Source organism: Eretmochelys imbricata, chromosome 22 (assembly GCF_965152235.1).
Source record: "Eretmochelys imbricata isolate rEreImb1 chromosome 22, rEreImb1.hap1, whole genome shotgun sequence".
Classification (NCBI taxonomy): Eukaryota; Metazoa; Chordata; order Testudines; family Cheloniidae; genus Eretmochelys; species Eretmochelys imbricata.
Genome location: NC_135593.1, coordinates 6,975,273 through 6,997,146, shown reverse-complemented (window position 1 = coordinate 6,997,146; position 21,874 = coordinate 6,975,273). Strand labels below are relative to the sequence as shown.

At 45.4% G+C, this 21,874-nt stretch overlaps 1 protein-coding gene across 4 annotated transcripts in view; it reads right to left on the bottom strand.

Moving 5' to 3' along the window:
- The window catches only part of FLI1 (Fli-1 proto-oncogene, ETS transcription factor), a 115,192-nt gene that overhangs the window by 28,301 nt on the left and 65,017 nt on the right, over positions 1–21,874 (bottom strand). For all 4 annotated transcript variants that reach the window (XM_077839815.1, XM_077839816.1, XM_077839817.1 and 1 more), the window contains 3 exons: positions 15,151–15,305; positions 11,635–11,838; positions 1,123–1,191 (listed from right to left, as the gene is read on the bottom strand). In XM_077839815.1, the coding sequence (XP_077695941.1) occupies positions 1,123–1,191; positions 11,635–11,838; positions 15,151–15,305 (428 nt within the window). The remainder of the gene's footprint in view (positions 1–1,122; positions 1,192–11,634; positions 11,839–15,150; positions 15,306–21,874) is intronic.

Sequence of the window (21,874 nt, the reverse complement as noted above, 5' to 3'; positions counted from 1 at the left end):
TTAAAACCTGTTCATGTAAAGAACAGCAACAATGTAATCAGTTCACTGACTCACTAACAAACACACGTGAAAATAAACATCGCACAGTTTTATGCAATGGGGCTGGCTGGCGAAGCGGTAGTTTGCATTTCAGCATGGGTGTGTCTGCAAATGGAGGTGTTGCCAGTAATCTGTGTGCATGGAAACTCATCTTTTCATGCAAGGGGCATAAAAAAGTAGACTCTGTTTTTAACACAATCAGAAATATTCCAGGAACAGAGGAAGACAGATTATTTATTAGCTCAAACCATGGGATTCTTCTGAAGCCAAACTCGCCGTTCTTGGTGTATGCTCCAGGGTTCTGAAACACGTTGTGCTTGTTTTTGTGTAGGTGGAGGAGGTTAGGCCTGTAAACGCTGCGTGAAGCTGGGATTTAGATTGAGTGTTTTCTAGGGGAAATAGAATGGCGTAATGTAGGATGGGGGATCCTGTATGTGGGATTGTGAGTTGTGGGGACAGTGTCACACCTCTCTGGAGTGGATTTACAGCAGAATATGAATCTTACACTGAACCACTGCAGTATAGAGAGTAGAATAACGCAAAGTCAGACTAAGCCATGCTGTGGGAAAAGCAGCTGGTAAGTTTCCCCTCCAGCTATAGCGAACCCAACACAGGATCTGGGATCAGAACTGCAAACGCAGCTGCCCCCTGCTCCAGGCTTCCCATAGGTCTAGACAGTTATTCAACCAGCAGCAATATCCCCTGGGTGGCTGCATGCCTCCATACAGGGTTAACATGCAGCCACTGTGGGAGACTGTGTGGCAATATATCTCCTGAGGGTGCATCTTGGGACATCTGTGAGTCATGAAGGCGAAAGCCTGAACTGTCTAACTGCAAGGAGGGAAACCTCGGTGCCCTGGAAGGATTCTTAGGGGAATCAATTCCCGGAGCATCTCAGTCCCCATGCAGGAAAATGCACATAAGCAACCAGTTTGTTTAGATTCTCTCTGCTCTGAGCTGAATCCCCTTTTGGATTTAAAAGAGGGAGAGGAGCGAAGAGATGGTGAGATGGAGAAAGAGGAAGGGGGAGAGTGTGGGAGAGAGAGAAAAGAAAGGGGGTGGGAGAGAAAAAAGCAGACTGACCTTCTTTGGCCGCAAGTCTTGAGGAGGGTTCTGTGTGGGTTGGAGTGTTGTAGACCAGCAATGAGCTACCTGGAAGGCAAATAAAGGGGGTTACAGTGATGTGAATTCAGTGTATTTTAGGGAGCGCAGAGGAGAGCCAGGGGGTGGGAGGGATGGGAAGATGTCATCACCCGGAACTAGGGGCCAGATTTTCAAAGAGCTCAGTATGTTGGTTGCACGTGGGGCGCTGAGCTCTCTTGAACACCTGGCCATAAACATCCCAGTAAGGGCTGCTGCATGCTGAGCTAGGCTGAGGATCTGACCCGTGAGTGAGGTGTCTCAATGGGAGGTGAGTTCTCTGGGAAATCTGGCCTGGGCTGCGGGCACTGAGCCTTGAAAATCTGGCCCTGAATGCTTGTACAAAATCTATTCCTAAGAAAGAGCCTGAATCACCGTCCACAGTGAACAGTCTGGTCCCTTATCAGCTCTGGTTTGGGACTTGTATCTAGTGGGTGGAATGGTAGGCTGCTAGGCCGGGCTTCCTGCCAGTGCTACGGACTCAGGGTATGTCTCCACCTTGGACTTTGCTGTAGTTCTGTTGGCCTGACCCCTTCGTGTAGACAGAGGGGGTAGGTTCCATGGGTGTAAGAATCCCACCTCCCCGAGCAAAGGGAGCTACGCAGACAGAAGCATTCTTCCCTCCACGTAGCTCTGGCTCTCCTGGAGGTGGTTTTTTTTACAGTCCTGACCAATGTGGCTATGTCAACCTAACCTGAAGTGTAGACCAGGCCTTAATGTGTGACCTGGGGTAAGTCGCCCCACTCTGTAAACTAGAGATAGTGTCTAGGGATGGCTCAGTAGCAGCATCTCTCTGGTGTTGCTGTTACCGGACCTGGCTGGAGCTGGTAGGCAAGAGTAACGGGTGGAAAAGTGAATGGGCAGTTTGGTAACCTCACTGATGGGTCAGGATTTCAGTCCCCTCCGTCTCAGCTGAGGGTTCAGCCACTTCTTTATTTTCTCCAGACTGTTCCACCCATCCCTGCTTTGCACTTCCTACAGCACCTGCTGTGCTGGGATGGCTAAGTATTTTGCATGCATCAGTCAGTTAACCCTCTCAGTGCTGCTGTGCACGGCAACGGTATTCTAGGCGTTCTGTGGATGGCAAAACGAAGGCATGGAGAGTCTAAGTGATCTGCTCAAGGTCACAAAGCAAGTCAGTGTCAAGTGGTGTCCTGAATGCCTGTTCCATGCCCTGCTCTTGACTCCCACTTCCTTCCAGGAGAAACACAGCCCTGAAACTGATGCCCCTGCAAATGTCACATTGGCTTACAGTGCGAGACGTGGTGTTGCTTAGTAGCTAGAACACTGAACTGGGACTCAAAATACTGGGGTTCTAGCCCCAGCTCTGCCAGGGGCATGCAGGATGAGCTTGGCTAAATCACTTTGCTTCATTGCTCTATGCCTCCGTTTCCCCATCCACCGATTAAAAACTGCCATCTAAGAGTTAGATATTATTATAGATGTGGTTGTACAGCACCTAGGCCAACAGCGCTTCTAGAAGCTACTGTAACACGAATAGTCATAAAGGAGAAGAAGGGAGCTCTTATTTTATCCGGTTTCAGAGTAACAGCCGTGTTAGTCTGTATTCGCAAAAAGAAAAGGAGGACTTGTGGCACCTTAGAGACTAACCAATTTATTTGAGCATGAGCTTTCGTGAGCTACAGCTCACTTCATCGGATGCATACCGTGGAAGCATCCGATGAAGTGAGCTGTAGCTCACGAAAGCTCATGCTCAAATAAATTGGTTAGTCTCTAAGGTGCCACAAGTCCTCCTTTTCTTTTTGCTTATTTTATCCAAACCAGATTGTCCCCATCTCTGGCTGTGAAACATTTCCTGTTTCACACATAGAGATTGGAGATGGGCATGAACTGTGAAGGTGGGATCTGAACGTTTCCAGGATTCACATCCCGGTTTTTGGATCGGCAGTTACAACCATCAGGTCTGAGTCCCAGTGTTCTAAGGCGGCTGGGTTTTTGGTGCAGATCCCAGGTCTTTTGCTCAGTCCCTTCTCTAAGCAAATGTATTTGAGACAGAAGTGCATTAAGTACCACGGTAAAGAACAAGTCACAGAGGGAAGGATTTATGCTTCAAGTTGGGTAGATGTGTGGGATCCCCAGAGGGAATGTCCCTCTTTCCCATCCAGTACTTAATTTGTAATGATAAAGGTGCCGAGGATCAAGGAATTTTTTTACTTTCATAAGTGATGTGGCAAGCCCGGAGGTGACAGGGCTGTGAACTGTCAAGCCCAAAGGTGCCAGGGCTCAGCTCTGGCTAGTCCTGGCACAAATTAAGCACTGATCCCATCCCCCATGAACTCCTATGGACGCAGTGGGAGTGCTTGAAGGCGGGCGTGTAATGTGCATTTCACAGTCATCTCATTATATTTACCCTGCATGTGCTTCTGGGGTCACTTTTCAATCCAACTCTCTGAAGGAGCCTCTACTCAGGAGGGTATGCATGTCTGTGTGTGGGCGACATTCTTAATGGGAGTGGGACCTCTCTCACTGAGGGCTGATGATGTGACCTAGTGCAGGGAGCAATCCTGCCCTGCTGTGGATGGACCAGCTCTCCACTGCTCATGAATGATTTGAACCCCCTTACTCTGGAGACCTGGTCCTATGTATTTAGAACTTGACTGTACCTGGAGTGTGGCAAACGCTCTGGCAGGGGTCTGGGATTGGTGTGCACCTCTCTCGCACTGACTGAGCAGGGTCTAAATACTAAGCTCTGCACAAGCAGCGTCTACCTCCCTCCTAGCCACACCGGCCAGACCCTTGCCAGCGTTACTCCACTGGCATTTGTCGTGAGTCTTGCCGTCCTGCTAGGTAGGATGTAGGCTCCAAACATCAGCAGCGCTAGTAATGCTGGCCCAGATGAGCACTGCATTCCCAGCACCTCAAACACAGACCAAACTGTAGCCTTGTGCAAGCCAGCATCTGAAAACAGTTTGGAGGTGTTGAAAGGCAGCCTTGGGGTAGCTGTAAAACGTAGTCCCCTCCATCCTGAGCTGATGCTTGGTGCTGCCGGATGAAGCATAGTACAGTGGAACTTTTAAGAGCGGTGGATGGACAATTTGGCAAGTTGGGACGAGTGGGGGAAAGGGGAAGGAAGCAGCTTGGAACAAGATGCCTCCGATGTGGTGCCCAGATGCCATAATGAAGGGTGTAGTATATATACCAAGAGAAATTAGACCGATGGCCTCTTGCTGCTGTCGAAGGCATGCAATTGCTTTGGCCACTTTGTTCATATTCATATGAGTGGGTTTGTGGTTCAAGTATTTGTTTCATAATGCTCAGGAGGGACTGGCCTGACATCTCCACTCCTTTCATTTGCAGGCTTATTTGAACTGGATCCTGACTGCAAAGCACCACACAGCTTGCCTCAGCCAGACAGGGAAGTGTTGGCTGATTCAGAAACACAGCTTCCTATGACTAAACAGGCTGCAAATGCCTGGTCAAGCAGACTGGCGGAGCAAAGGAGGTGGGCGGGGAGGGAATAGAACTGAGTGAGCTTGTAAGAGCAACCTACAGTTACTTGATGCTCAAAAATGCAGGCTGAACTGCTGGAAGGGAAGGAGCCTCCCTCAGTTTAATTGCTGAAAGTTCTCACCTTTGCCCAATGGTCTGAGGTTTCTGGTGGGAACGCCACAGAAAAGGAAATGTGGTTCCTATTAGGGGTTTAAATAAAGGAGGAAGAAAGAGAGAGAGAGCTAGCGACACAGAGATCTGGACAGAGAGAGGCAGATGGAGAGAGAAAGGGCCAGCCCCCGCAGCCCTGGGTTCATTCATCCTGGAGCAAAACTCACACTGTGACCGAGAGCTCCGTTTTCGCCCTTGTCAACACCTACCCAAGTCAACGGGAGTTTGGGCAGAATTGCTACTGTGTAAAGACATCAGGGTTTGCCCCCAAGACAGAGCCTTACCAATGAAGGCATAGGATATTACAGTGGTTGTCCTCAAATGCTCCATCATGCAGGAGGAACTGCATAGTATTTGGTGTGTGTGGGAGGGGTGGGTTTACAGCTGTATTCTTTTAATAAGGGGAGATGGAGAGAATGTGACACAGAGAGATTTTTATCCACAAATCCATCCCTTGAGCCTGGCTCAAACACAATTGAACCTGAAATGCCTTTGCATCCCTCCATTCAAGAGGGGTTGTACCCATTTCCCCAACGACGGAACCCCCTGATTTTACAAAGGTTCTGGGAGTCTCCAGATCACTTGGGAGGATCAAGGTTCTACTGTCTTTGGAGCCAGAGTTTTGTTTGGCTTCAATATGGGGTCAAAACCACAAACTTCTCCTCTGCTACTACCCCTAAATACAGTCTGATTGTTGTTGTTTTTTCCAGCCTCTTTTCTTTTGCACACACCACACAACCTGCCCCCAGTGACTGCAGAAGGAAAGGATGGGAGGCGACCGTTCATTTGAAGTTCATCCCAAACATAGCACAAAGACATCCAAATCTTGCTTCCCACAGCTGGCTGGCTGAGTACCGAGGCTTCACCAGGCAGACTGTGTTTGAGAAAGATACCAGCACAGTGGTCAGTCCAGGCTGGAGACTGAAGGGGGGAGAATGGGGAGTGGAAAAGGGTTGGGGATGGTGATAGGTTTGGCCTAATCTTTATCTTTCCAGTCAAAAGGCTGCAAGGCAAGCTTAAGGAAAGAGTATTTCTACGGGGGAACGAATGGCGTATGTACTGGGAAAAGCAGTGAAGGTTTGGGTAGTCTCAGACAAACAGGGATAGATGAGCCAGTTCCACTATAATAACTGGAGATGGGCCTACGCTGCAAAGCTGGGATCTGGCTCTGTTAGTTCCTAGAGATCTGGGGGTGTTCAGATCCAAGGGTTTGATTCCATCCATTTTAGGATCCAAACTCTCCCTTACTTCGCAGGTGTTGGGATCTGGGTTAGTTCAGAACAGCTTGTCTTAAGAGTTGATTGGAACCTTCATGCTTGGCCCAAATGGAGCCTTCATTGAAGTCTGATGAATGCTACCAATTGATTTTTCCTTCCATTTTTTGCTCCCCTTGGTGCTTTCTGGTTCGGTCCAGGACTAGGAGCAGCAGTGCCAACATACCACGCTTCATGGGCTGCTCTCATTACACATCAAGCCAGAGGGTAACAGGAACCAAAGGAAACCTTGCCAGGAAGCTTATGACAAAGGGCTCTCAGCCCATTTCTGCCAAAGAGGTTTAGAGATTTCGGATTAGCTTTGACTGCCTCTCTGAACATTGGGGTCCTAAACATTGGGGTCCCCCATCACTACAAACCAACTTCAGGACCCTCTGAGGAGGGACACCATAGATGAGACAGATTGGACAGGACTTGCCCATTGGACTTGGCTTAGCAGTGGCTCGTTTCTGCCGGGGTCACTGTGGGGTGGGGAGAAAATCTGAAATGCTGTAGAGAGGCAGGATGGTCCAGTGGTTAGGGCACAACCTAGGCCTGGGTTCAATTTCCTGCTTCACCACAGACTTCCTGTGTGACCTTGGGCAAGTCACTTAGTTTCTCTATGCCTCAGTGTCCTATCTGTAAAATGGGGATAATAGAACTGCTCTGCCTCACAAGCGTGTTTTGAGGATAAATACAGTAAAGATTGTGAGGGGTCAGATACTATGGTGATGGGAGCCACATAAATGTGATAGATAGATAACCCCCTTCACCCATAAATGGGGGATATATTTTAGCCTATAGACTTCCAACTCCTCCTCCTTCCAACTCCTTCTGTACTTTGTTGCCACCATGTGTCCTCCGCCCCTCCCCCGCAGTAATGCAACCGGATGTCTCCGAAACAAACAAGGCCACAAAAGGAAAATAAAAGACCATCTCCCCATGGCACTGAGCTCAGAGGCTCGGCACTAAACATCCGCTGGAAATCAGTCTGGAAAAACAATAAACTCCCTTCGAAGGCGTTACTCCACCAGGGAGTTACCCAGCAATCCAGAAACCAGACTGTCATTAGGCGGACATGGGAACAGCTGCATGGAAAGGAATTCTCTTCAGAAGGCTGCCTGACCTACGCTCACACAGAAGCTTGCTTTAAGGTCAATGCTTGCATGGCTTTGGCAGAGCTGCCCAACTAAGGCTAAAGAAGCCAATGGGTCTGAACTGGGTAAAATGTATGAGTGCAAAAGCCAGAGATGGACTGGAGTCTTGGGGCTAGAGTCTGCTCTCAGTTACATCAGTGTAAATCTGGACTTACTGACTACTCTGAATCCAACAGAGTCACTCAGGTTTGCACTGGCTTAATTGGGATGAGCTCATCTAGTCTATTCTTCTGCTGGGACATTATCTTTTATGATTGTTATCCATTCGTATTATGTTAGCACCTTAAAGGCTGCAGCTGAGGTCATAGCCCCATTGTGGTAGGCATTGTAAAAACACCTAATGAGAGACAGTCAACCCAAAGTGACTGCAACTGAAATAGACAAGACAGACCAAAGGAGGCAGAAAGATCTTATCTTCATTTTACAGTTGGGGAAACTGAGGCCGAGAGCGATGAATTGATTTGCCCAGTGCTAAATGGGAAATTTAGTGGTTGAGGTATGAATTGAACATTTGATTTTGTCCCGAACTGGAATGAAAACAAATATTTTTTAAATGGCCTTTGAAGCAGGATTTCCTAAAAATGTCAGTCTCAGAAAATGTTTGGTTTAGAATTCTGAAATGTTGTCTGGAATTTTAGTTTATGTGGGTTTTTTTTTCACGTTTATATTATTTTCACACTCTTGCATAGCGTGCCTGTAATAGGAGGGCATCACATGGCTCAGTCCATTACAGAAATGGGTGCTAATTGGGCAGCTCAGAGATGGATCCAACTCTTCCCTAGTTTGGGGTGTTCGGATCTGGGGTTAGATATCTGGGGGTTTTGTAATACATATCACAGAAGAGAAGAGTGAGGGGGGATTTGATAGCAGCCTTCAACTACCTGAAGGGGGGTTCCAAAGAGGATGGAGCTAGACTGTTCTCAGTGGTGGCAGATGACAGAACAAGGAGCAATGGTCTCAAGTTGCAGTGCGGGAGGTCTAGGTTGGATATTAGGAAACACTATTTCACTAGGAGGGTGGTGAACCCCTGGAATGGGTTACCTAGGGAGGTGGTGGAATCTCCATCCTTAGAGGTTTTTAAGTCCCAGCTTGACAAAGCCCTGGCTGGGATGATTTCATTGGGGATTGGTCCTGCTTTGAGCAGGGGGTTGGACTAGATACCTCCTGAGGTCTCTTCCAACCCTGATATTCTATGGTTCTATAATCACTACTGCTGTCATGTCATAACAGAATAGTTAGAATACCCTATTATTTTTATTTTATTTTCAAAATCATTAAAGAAATCATTCTTAGTACTGATTGAAGCATCTTCTCTTCTTGATAAAAGTGTTTTCTCTTTGGGTTGTAATGAGACAGCAAGACACTTTGACAGAATGTCAAAGACACTGTTCTGCAGTCTAATACCTGTCCCATCCTTTCTGCATAGTGACTGTTTGGGTCTGAGGAGATTGCATATACATACATATATATATTATAGGGCACGCATACCTTCTATCTAATCTACTCTATCTATCACCTGCAATCTTCTTAGACCCAAAGACCCGCTATGTACCAAGGATGGGACAAGTATATTTATTATAAAGTTAATTTCATGCCCTTGCAAGGTGCCAGGTTGCTATCTCTGGGGAATGGAACCTTCTATTTATCCACAGAGCAGGTGGCAGTCATGAAACATCTGCTTTCAACCCACAAGCCCTGATTCAGCCAGTCTCTTCAGAAAGCTTGGAAACCTCTTAGAATCTGGCTCAAATTTTGGGTTTAAACCCCAGACTAAGCAAAGTCTACCTGGATTGCGGTTAGATGCACACACTTATGGTACTGCACCCCTATACACACAACTATTGTTTTACAATATAGCTTTGGTGTAAGAAGACTGCAACTCCTGCTAAAATAATTGAGAGTTGCACCTATTTACACAGGGCTTAACTTGGCCCAGCATAGCCTATAAACAGGAAAAGAGCATGGAAAACATTCCTACAGCTTTCCATTCGCCCATCTACTATGTGTGCTCTTTACCTATGGATAGAGGTGGGAGAAGATTCCTGATTGGAGCTGGGGCAATAAAGGAAATACATTTTGCTATTTATCTGCTCAAACTCAGCAACAAATGGTGATTTAGAAGCATCCATGACTCTTTCACAGTCACATTCTGTGAATGCTCATCCTTTCCCAATGCTCAAGAAAAGTGAATGTTTCATGCAAATATTCACCCTACCAGAATTGAAAATAATTTATCTGCTTGCAAAATTCACACTGCTCCCTTGAGTCAGACCTTGTCTATACACAGAAATGGTGCCAATTTCAGTAAATCGGTTTTAAATAATCATTTTTCTATTTTCCTAGTGGCAAGGAGCCCTAACCATGGACCAGCACACCATTGTGCTAGGCGCTGTACAAACACAGAACAAAAAGACAGTCCCTGCCCCCAGGGATTACAATCTAAGTATAAAACATGAAACAACAGATGGATACAGACAGATGGGGGAGCATATGGAAAAATCACTTCCTTTAGTTAAATAGGTGCACATTTTTTATGTAAGTGTCAGAGTGATTTGTATATTCATTTGTGACATTCACCCTTGGAATGTTATGTGGACCAACAACCATTTGCTGAAGAAAATTGCAAATGACTTTGGATAAATCTGATTATTTTGTGATCATCCAGCTATGGGGAGGTGGTGGAGGGGGTGGTGGGGGGAGTTCAAATCCATCAGTTCATTCAGCTCATTTTAGCTCATCTTACAAAATATGGGTGGGGTTTGCACTGATCTAACTGTGCTCCCTCTCCCATCAGTGGTAAAATTCCCATTGTTTTCAGTGGGAGCAGAGTTATACTAATGCTGAATGCTTTTGAAAATTCCATCCTAAATATCTGACTGCATTGCCTAACTGTGTTGCTGCACTGGCCAGACAGGAGACATCTCCAGCTCTCTGGAGATTATAAGAGTTATGCACCGTCAATTTGTAAGAAAATACACATTTGTCGGTCTCCCACACCTTGCTGTGCAGCACATTGTTCCTGATCAGTTTTCTACCTTTCATTTCTCAGTTTTTACATCCCCATGAAAGTTGTTCCAATCGAAGTCATAACCCTCTGAGCTCTGGAAGGTTGAAATCAGGGGAGGAAGAAAGGAATGCAAATGCAGTGGATAGAAAAGAAAATTGATGAGCTGGGATCATGTAGGATCTATCTACTTATCAGGCCTCTCATCATCACATCTGAGCTCCTCATAATGTATTTATCCTCAGGACACTTCCAGGATGTAGGTGTAACCCACACATCTCCTGGGTGTGGTGCTGTGTCCCATCAAGTGGCCCTAAAGCCACTTAGAAAGAGATTAATGAGTCTGCTGTACAGCCTTAGCTAACAGCCACATGGCTTTTAGCTCATGCATTTAGCTTCAGAGGTCCCAGGTTTGATCCTGCCTGCCAATAACTGGGGTCTATCAGCCTTACATACGGAAGTGTTATTATCCCTGTTTTATAAGCAGAGAGTGCTAAGGGATTTGCCTAGGGTCCTATAGGAAATCTGTGGCAGAGGAAGGACTTGAACCAAGGTCTCCCAAGTCCCAGACTACTGGGCTAACCACTGGATCACCCTTCCTCTCTGGGTAATGCTATAGCTCTTTTAAAAGAGTAGCCCATCCCTGTTTGGTAGCCCACTGCAGGACCTTACTAAAGCAAAATGGGCTATTAAAAGAAGAGCAGGCCCTCCCAGGTCCTGCTGGGGTAGGGCCGTGCTGCAGGGGACAGGACCAAAGAGGTTTAACAAAATCCTGCTACCTTTGAACACAGGGTTATTCACACCATGCCGGCTTTTGAGCAGCCATAGTCAGTGAATGTCTCTTTCGTACTTTCTCCTCCTTCAACAAAATTCCCAGCCGGATCCAGAAGAACACAGGACTTGCCAGCCTGGCTCACAGCCAGGTCAATATCCTGTCTCTGATGATGGTGCACACCAGTTCTTTGGAGGAAGGTGCAAGTACTCTAAAATGGAAAATTATGGAATAATCTCCCCATAACCCCATCACTTAGTAGTTGGCTTAGTCACTGAAGAAAGTCTGTCTTTTTAATCATATAGCCATGGATGTTCCTATTATCTATATAAATATGCAGATCTTTGTTGACTGCTGCTAAGTTCTTCCCCTAAGTGATATCTTGAGGCAGAGGGTTCCACAGGCTAATTTTGGTTGGTGTAAAACAATATTTCATGAGTTTAGTTTTGATTTATCTTTCACTCCCTTTTGTTCCTCCTCTTCCTCTCTCTCTCTTTTCTCCACTCTTTCCCTTTTTCCTCTCTCTTCCTCTTCCCCTCCATTTATCACCCAAGTGCATCGTGAGATGTTCAAAACTCACCACCGCCTGTTTCCCTCCTCCCCCCACCCCGCAAGAAAACATTGCACCAGCATCAGAGGGGCACTTACTTTCCCTGAGGTAGCTGAGGTGAGACAACAGAACTTCTGTGTTGTAAAGGGAGGTGGCTCGGAGGAAACCTTCTTTGTTCATTTTGCACAGTTCCTTGCCGTCCATGTTCTGGAAGAGGGATGTGTCAATCTCCATTAATCCATACTCCTTTATAGCCCACTCCAGCCACTGGCGCACGTGTTCCTGGGTCCACAAGGTGGGATCTGGCAGAAGAAGAGACAGCTGGTAAATATCATGCCCAAAGGGACAGCCTGTCATAGGAGTGTCATGCTATCAGTCAGTTAGCCCAGTAATAATGTTAGCAATAGAGCAGATTTCATCTACACATCTCAAAGGTGGGAAAGTATAATTAATTCTAGTTTACACATGGGGAAACTGAGGCACAGAGCAGCAAGGGACTCATCCCTAGTGAGATAATGAATTAATAGCAGAGCCAGGAGTAGCATCCAACTCACTAGGTTTGCACTCAGATGCACTATCTCCCGGGCCATCTTTGTAGTAGCTGATTTATGACTCACCTCTTTGAATAAAAAGCTCATCCCTTTGAAGAGATGCACTCGTCACACCGTCAGGTCCTTTTAAGCTGCACAGCTATAGCAGGGATATGGAAGTCACTCAGCCTGTCCTGAGTGCATTACAAATTCCTAATAGATGGCCTTTTAAACTTTGAGAAGGGTGGTTATTATGGTCAGCAAAGGGAGGCTGAAAAATTCTTGCCTAAACAGCTCTGTTAACCATGTATCTGAGTCACGTTTGCTGACTCAGCTGACAAACACAAGTTTTCAACCCCATTAGCTTTGCAAAACCAACATAGCTATTGGAGGGTGAGCTGGATTCTATAGTGTCTCGTGCATCGTTGTCAATTGTCAATTAAGGTCCAGTTGCGGAATTGTTATTAGTGGCAAAGATGGAAGAGGCGGATGGAATTCAGCTGGAGGTGTCAGCAACTATGTTGAGAGTTTGCTGTACCGGCAGTTACAAAAGGAAATCATCCTTTGAGTTTTAAGATGATGGGTTGGATCAAAAAGTCCCAGAGAGAATTAAACATGCCAAGCCTTGATACCGTTTATACAGAATCATTTTCAGAGACTGTCAGATTCTTCCTGTGCTATTTTTCTCATGTTCCCTCATCTGGAAATTTGAGCCACGAATTAGGTTCTCTTGCAAAATTACTTGAATTTAGGGAGTGGTCTTTGCCCAGACTCTGGGTCCTATCACCCTGGAATTTTGGATCTGGGCCTGTCCTTTACATCTGGCACCTCTCTCTATGAGGGACTCTATTCAAACGCTCAAGAACTTTGGCGGAGTTTGGCTGTAGACTAGAACTTGATTGCATGACCACACCTCGCCTGGCAATTCCTGCTTTTGATGAGACTGGAAGTATTCAGCATCACAGTTTCCTGCCACTTCCATTTCTGGTCCCTCCAGCCCTAGAATATCCAGAGATGTGGGGCACAAATCATGGCTGGGTGTTTTGCACAGTTTGGGGGATGGGATTGGCTGGCATCCCATGCCACCCAAGCATCCCCTTATACAGAGGGCATCATCTAGCAGCTGCATCTGCTGGGTTTCAGGGCTGCTTCGTACCAGAGTGAAATGGCAATGGAAAATCACTCCAGAAAATACTAAAAATAAATAGTGAGATTTACTTACCTACTTCTCAATAGCACCTGAGCTCTGTAAAACTGAATATTAACTACGTAAGTTACTATCCTTCACTGTTAATTTACTTTCTGCATTTCCTCTGAGTTTAGGCAATGAAAATACCCTGATCAGCTGCACTTCTGTTTCCATCCACTTTCTTGCCATTTCACTTTCAAGTTCTGGAGAAAGTTGGCCTTTCGGTTGTAAATATTGAAGGAGAATGTTTATTTAGTTAGTTTTGTAAGATCCCTACATTTAGGGCCCAGGGTGACCTGACAGAATTTGGGAAACATTCTTCTAAATCTCAGGCACGTTCATTAGCAATGTCGGGAGAAGATTCTAGAGAGTTCCTTTGGGTCATTTGTCTATGTTGATGCTGAAAACATGTCCTTTCCCGTCATTCTGCTTAGGTCATTTGCCTTTCTGAGGATAAAATTCACCCCATGCAGAGGCTTAACTGGGCTTAAATGGGACCTTGAGCACAGGGGTCAATCTTTTATTGGCTTTCCCTCTTTTACTGCATTCAGTTCAAGCATCTTGTCCTTATTCCAAACGGTAAACAAATGCACTGGAATTGTCATCTGTTCATGGTCAGTTCATGAACCGAAACCAGAGCTAAATTTGACAAATACACCTCTTTCTGCCGATAAATTGGAAAGAATTCAGAGAAGAGCCACGAGAATGCTTAAAGGATTGGGGAACATGCCTTACAATGATAGACTCCAGTAGCTCAATCTGTTTAGCTTAACAAAGAGAAGGTTAAGGGGTGACTTGATCATAGTTTATCAGTACGTGCATGGGGAACAGACTGGCAGAAAAAGGTCTAACAAATCCAGAAGCGAGACACATTCAGATTAGAAACAAGATGCAATTTTTTTAACACTGAGGACAATTAACCTTTGGAACAATTGACTAAAGATTGTGGTGGATTCTCCATCATGGGCCATTTTAAAATTAAGATTGGATTTTCTCTGGTTCAAACAGGAAATAACTCAGAAAAGTCCTGTGGCCTGTGTTACACAGGAGGTCAGTCTAGACGATCACAATGGTCCTTTTTGGCCTTGGAATCTATGAATCTATGAACAGTTCATTAGCTGCATCCTTCAGAACACAGGGGGAATCCTGGTCCCACTGAAATCAATGGAAGTTTTGCCAGTGACATCAATGGGGTGAGAACTTCACTAATACAGTTTCCTTCATAGGGAAGTTCCTATGCTAAAGTGCTTATACACAGAGAGTTTCCAAGCTATGCAGGGGAAAGATGCCCTCCCCTTCCAAGCATAAATTCTGCAGGTTCCCCACAGCAGTGATTCCCAAACCCCTGATCATCTGAATGGATTTCATATTCCCTGTTACATTTGGATAGGTACAGTTAGATATTGTATAAGGCCACACCGCTGCTTGGGAATTTTCCAACAGAATTGTTTTTTGATAGAAAATATTTTGAAATTTTCTGATTTTTCATTGGAAATATCAAAGCAAACTATTTCATTTTTAGTCAGTTCTACAATAAAGTGCATCTGCCTAAGGTGGTTTGAGCCTCATGGGAGATGTAGATCAGTGTTTCAGGTTCCCATTCAATTCTATGAGCTGGGCATCCTGGCCAGACTACATCACCCATGGTGCACCACAATTTCCCCTCTGACCAAGCTGCGTGGTGCATCATGAGATTCACATTGGTTCAAGACACTGAAACAAAATACTGGAGTTCCCCACAGGATGGAAAGCCCAATTTTTGCTTAGCTTTATACGGTTATTAATACAGAGAACTCAGCAGAGAACCGATAACTCTCCCCCACCCTCCCTGTTAAATCAAAGATGGACAGTGGCGGAAAGAGATTAGAACACGAATATTGTGTTGCCGACGGTACCTGCTGGGACGATGACTCTCCTCTCATTGGTGGTCATGTTTGGGGGAGGGCCATTCTTTTCATCCATGTAGGTGCTGTAACTCATCGGGTTGGACTCTGTCCCCGTGCCCACCAGTTTGCTGCATTTGTTAATGCTGCAGTCTACCGGCGACTCCCTGAAATGGGAAAGGAAGCAGATATCTCGTCAACATTGTCGTTGCTGACCCTTCCTCCCTGCTGAAGCAAAACGACAGGGGGTGTGTGTGGGGGTGTCACAGAAATGGCAGTGGAGGAGGAGCAAGTTGTAGGTGAGAAACAGGGGGAGCGTCTAGAGGGTACCTTGCACTTCTGTATCACCTGTCACGTGACAATCCCAGGTAATCTACACACCAGAAACCTCACAGCAGGAGCGTGTTAATTATTAATCTATTCAACCAAAGGATAAACTCAGGCATGTAGCATCCTGGTATTCAGGTGTGCTGAGCACCCCAAATTCCAGCTGGCATCAATGGCAGCTGCAGGTGCTTAGCACCTCTGAAAAATCAAGCTCCAAGTGCCTTGCTTGAGATCGTATAGTAAGTCAGTGGCAAAGCTGGGATCCCAATAGCCCAGATTCCAAGTCCTCTAGCCACTGGCTATGCTACCTCCCTATGAAAGTCTTCCCCTCCTCCCTTCACATGAAGCAGTGAGCTCCAGCCAATGTCACATTGAGTTACCCTTACTGGAAACGTCCTTCATTGCTTGATATCACGTTAATGTCTGCAGTAAAGCAGATACAACTTGGTGTTAGAAGCCCCCAGTTGGTTTGTCTCACCCACCAGTTGTGCGGTGTCATAACCTTGATGGTCAGCTCGTGGGAGACAAGAACTGTCTGTTGTTGGTTTGGTTGGTTGGGGGCTGTTTTTTTTACTGTGTGTCGCTCCAGCACCTAGCACAAGGCTTTCATCTTTGACTAGTACCTGTAAGTGATAAATAATAAGAAATACAACACTCCCTCCCCATTTTGTTATTAAAGGCCACAGAATGTCCACACTGGAAACACGGAGCTACAGAATGCTCCAGGAAGGTAATAAAAACGTGCTAATGATAATTTATATTATTGCAGTGCCTAGAGATTCGGGTCTCATCGCGCTAGGTGCTGTCCATGTAACCCACTGGCAAATGCGTGCTGCAGGTCCCCTTCTGTGCTGATCTGCAGAGGATATCTGTCCATTACAGCCACTAGCTAAGAAGCCTGAACTGCAGTAGCTCATGCTGTAGAGATTCCCCAGTTTAATTCTTGGTGTGTCAGGGATGGCAGCCACCACATATCTGCAGTCAGAGGCAGTCCCTGGCCGACGAGTTCACGAGGTAAATAGAGAAGAGGGAGTTGCCATCAGTTTACAGATGGGAACTGAGGCACAGTGAGATTAAGGCCCAGATTTTTAAAGGTATTTAGGCCCTGTGGTTCTCAGGGTTGCAGTGCCTAACTGATTTATGAACCTAAGTCTCATTTTCAAAAAGGATTTAGGCACTTCGGAGCCAAAATCTCATTAACAATCAATGACTTTTAGGGTTGGAGGTGCCAAAATCACTATTGAAAATAAGACAGAGGCTCCTAAATCAGCGAGGCTTTGAAATGCTGAGCACAAAAATGCTTAAATACCTTTAGAAATCAGGGCTTAAGTGTGTGGCTGAAGCAAGGGTTGAACCCGGATCCCCGTCCAGTGACTTATCCACATGACCATCCTTCCTCTTTACCAATAGTGCAAAGAAACACGCAAAGAAGTGCTTTGGGAGGAAGCTACTTACTGCAGGGTAAAGAACATGCCAGTGCATTCATCTCGTCCTGGGAGCCAGTTGGGAGGGTTTTCCAATATAGAACAGTAAATGAGTTTGTTTCTGAATCTAACGGAGGGTGGGGGAATTACTGAAGTTCAGTGATCATGACTGGGAGATAAATACTCCACTGAGAGATTCTAAGGCAGATGGTAATTTTTTCCTCATGTCTTGCTCGGGGAATGTGGCTTGAAAATGGAAATAAGATGTATAACTTACACATGTTTGAGTTTAAGGTTTTACTATTTCGCCTACTGTTTTTCCAGGCAGAGAACCAAAATCCACCTTCGGAGAGGCAAACTGCTGAAGGTTTAATGTCCCATGGCAGCCAGAGCAAGGTCTGAGCAAATGCTGGGATGTCAGGCTTTTCAGAGAGTCTGAGCACTTCCCACTCGCTGCAGAAATACTCGGTGTCGGGTGTTAAATGTTGCATGTACTGGGAGCAAGAACGGTCCTGTTTGAAGGAGACTAAAGGAGCATCCAGGCTTGAGCTTTAGGACCCAATCCAGTACAGTGCTGACGGGCTCTAGGAGGGCCTGGCATCCTCCACTCTCATCGGCTTCAATGGTTGTTGAGGGGGTTCCACATCTTTCAGCAACTGGACCTTTCAGCTCAGACTTTAATGGCCCATTTGATGGGCCTCATCCAAACCCCCAGATCCTCACACTCCCAGATTTGAGGAAATTTCAATTTCAGGTGAAATCCTTGCTCTCACTGATCTCAGCAGAGTCAGGATTTCACCCCTGGGATCTACCATACTTCTTACACAGCCTCTGTCACAGTGCTGTCTGGTTGGCCAGTATCCATATAATGGACTGACCCAAACCCCACAGTACTGTATTGCATTTCCCTTGGAAAACACTCCTCTCATAGAATCATAGAATATCAGGGTTGGAAGGGCCCTCAGAGGTCATCTAGTCCACCCCCCTGCTCAAAGCAGGACCAAGCCCCAATTTTTGCCCCAGATCCCTAAATGGCCCCCTCAAGGATTGAACTCACAACCCTGGGTTTAGCAGGCCAATGCTCAAACCACTGAGCTATCCCTCCCCCCAAAGTGGCGCTCTGACTTGAGCTTTTCTCTTGCAGATAATAGAGCAATAATATATACGTGTGTGTGTTCATATCTCTCTCTCCCAGATTTGCGCCTGTGAATATCTCTCTTAGAATCTAATCTGCATTAGATATAAACACATCCAGGTGCTTTTTAATAGAGTAAACCAACACTCCTACTTATGCTATCAGCTCCATAGAGAAGGGAGGGTTTCTTTATTCTCTTTGCAACATGCCATGCATGGCAATGATGCTGTATACCAGTGTATCATTAATAATGATGACAATGTTGTAAGATGGCTCCAAAGCATTTTCATTATGATTTTGCACCTGGCAAGCACAGACCTCTTCCCCAGCCAAAAGTCCAGCACTGTGGGGGCATTGTTGGTAGAAGCTATACATTTACCCAAGCTGGTATTTGGCAAAAGAACATAAACAACCCACCTTTTGAGAAAAATGCCATGAATTCATTAATGATTATAAGTGGGCAGGACCTTACTTTAATCACCACTCGCTGCACAGCACCCCTGAACACCATGCTGGACATTAGCTCAGTGACCAACCCAGTGTTCCCCAACCAAATCACATTTGCAACACCTGGATTTCCCGTGAAGGTCTCCCTCCAAGTATTGTCCCAGCCTGGCCTTTTCTAAGACAGGGAATTTGACATGATCCCAGCAGAAGGTGGTGTAGCTGCAAGCTACACAAAGAGGAATGCAGTAGAGAAGCAGGAGAGCCATTCCCAGTTAATAGTTTATTCACTGATCACAGCCCCATCCTTCGTTCACTAACTACCCATGAGCAGACTTAGATTTTTTATCAATTTGTTTGTAATTCAGAATTGTTTATGTGATTCTATTTCAGGCATTGGGTTGCTCCTTGGTTGTACCAGGAGTCTGGGGCTTCAAGCTTTCCAGTGGCTACACAATCCAGAATGAACGGTCTGGGCTATGCCCTGAGCAGGTGTAGATCAGCATCAGTCTGCTGAGTTCAGTGGAGCTAGGCCCATTTGTAGGAGTCCTTTTGTGGGCACTCACTATGGAAGGAGGGAGCCCAAAGAGCACGGGGCTGTGCGGATCCCAACACCCTTTGTCCCGACAGCAACGTTCGATTTCTGCTCCTTCCAAGAGGACATCGGGAGCTCAGTGTTTGGGGAAGTGTTAGGCTGGCCTCGCCAAAGCAGACAAGCAGCTACCCTGGCATTGACAAAGAGCTACTCTGTGCAACCTCACCCAGAGCTTCAGATATGTGGAAACAAAGCAACCACTGTACCAGGGCCTCTGTCTAGGAATCACCCTGAGCTTGAGCAACATAAGGGATTCCAGTGATTTCAGAAACTCACTCAGCAGGAGATTTCCACTTTTTTCTCTCCTTTTCCTCTCCCCTCTTAACTCTTCTCCCTTCTCTCCTGTTCCTACTTCTTTCATCTTTTTTTTTATTCCTCTCCCCACATTATGTCCTTTTGTCTCTTCTCCCCTCTCCTCCCTGTTATTCATCTTTCCTTCTCCTTCCCCTCCTGGAGGAAATGTTTGGGATTATGGTCTCTTCCCCAGCGTTCAAAAGTTCTGTCTGGAATCTGAAGGGGATCTTCCCACTACATTACACTCTCCTTGCACCCTTCTCATTCTCTCTTGGACTTGTATACCCTCTTTATATTTGTACAGCAGAGCCTGGATCATAATTGGTGTATCTGGCCACTGCGATAATGCAAATAAAATAATCAGAATACGAAGGTGTATAGAAAAAGGGCAAAGGATGAACAAGAAGGGACCAGAGAGAGAGGGAGAGTGCAGAGATGAAAGAAGAGTGATGTTAGACACAAGTGCATGAATGTTGACAAACCCCCCATTCTTACAGAGAAACAGAATGATAGGAAAAACACAAACCAATTCTCAAACACAGGTCCCTCACTTAGATTGTACTAATCCTGAATGTAGTGAGTCAAATGAGCACATCTCGTTATATCATCTCCGAATCCAAGAGCCTCAAGAATATTTGATCTCATAACACTCCTGTGCAGGACAGAAGAATTATCCTCATTCTAGGATCAGAAACTGAGTCACACCGCGATTAAGTGACTTGGCCAAAGTCACACAATGAGTCTGTGGCACAGGTGAGAACCAAACCCAAATCTCTAAAGCCCCAGAATCCTAAACACACTATGTAAACAGGCAGCTTGTGTGTTTAAATTCTCATTTGAACTAGAGCTGGTCTGAGCTCTAAAGTTTACAGCTAGAATTAGATTTGAATTTCCCTATAGTTGAAGAAGGGAAGCGGGAGCAGATACCAACAATATCACAAGATCAGGTGGTTGATGGGTCAAACCTATCAAGTTCAGATCCAAAGTTCCTTGTGATTTGGATCTAGTGGTAGAATTCAGGCCAATCTCTGGTTTATATGATGGACTGAAACACCCTAAGAAGAGATTCACTTTTGGAAAATGGCCTACACTGTGTGAGGGACAGAGGAAAAGGTGCATCAGGATAGATGGAAAATGGGCGATAGAAAAGAAACGGTGCATCAAAGTCAATGACAAAACACCCATTGACTTCAGTAGTGCGGGCTCAGAACCTAAGTCTGTTCCCTTATGGTGTGCTACTTAAGCAATATTTGCAGAACTAAAGGGGGTTCAAAAACGGGTGACAATAATGATCAAGGGCCTGGAAAAGCGCTTATATGAAGAGAGATGGAAAAGACTGGGATTGTTTAACTTAGCAAGCAGATGAGGAAGGGGACCTGATAATAGTATATAAAAGTCTTTTGCTTTTTAACACAACAACAACAAAGTAGTATGAAGAAACCACATGGGCACAGCGGGGTCCCGATAACAGTGTTTACTGACCATACCCAACATTTAAGGACTAGTTACATATACACCCAAGGCTCTGCAAGGCTTCTAAAACAGAACACAGTGAGCGCCCCTAGAAGGCTCACATACTAGTTAAAGGGAAACTGCTATTCATATACACTTCAGCGAAGAGAAAACAGGAAAAGTGTAATAAGTTCAGGGAGTCCTTTTGTTTTACTTAGAGACAATTTTGTGGCAACATTTATTATGCCATAAAATGAGCTGACTGAACCTTAATGATATTTTAATATTTCAGGGGATGTTTTCAAAGCATTGATTTGATCATTAGCCAAGCAAAACTCATTAACATCAGTGGGAATTACACAGCTAAATTCCTCCACACACATGCACATACCAAGCACTTGGACATTTTACCCCACTTTATTTATGTGATTAAATTGATACTATTGTCATGAAATTCAGAACTCGCATGTCGGAAAGGCCACCCTCTGCTCTCGGTTACAGTGATGTAATTCATGATAAATCACTAAAGACAGCAAGAGGTTTGGGATTTTTGTGTTATGGGTTATTATTTGTATTTAGAGCTAGTTTAAAAAACTGGGCTTTTTTGGTGATAATTTTGGTGACCAAATCCTTCCATTTTTCCCCCTCACTGAACTTCAAACTTTTCCATTGAAATTTGGAGCAGCTGATTGAAAAGCAGGATGCACGTTTCATGCAAAATTTCTGCAAAACACTCATCCTGGTTTTCGTTCATTGAAATTCAACATTTCAATGAACACTTTTGTTAAAAAAAAACAGCACCCAAATTTTGGAAAAAATTAACCAACTGTATTTGTATTCTGGCAGTGCCCAAAGGCCCCAGCTGAAATTGGGGTCCTTTGTGCTGTACAAATACATAGGAAGAGATCACCTCTTTCCCAACTTGCTTACAATCAAAACAGACCAAAGAGACAAAGAGGAGGAGAAAAGAAAGATTGTTTCCCCTAGTTACAGGTGGGGGGAACTGATGCTAGAACAAGGCATGTTAGAACAATGCACAGAGTGGTTTAATGGAGGGCTGGCTGG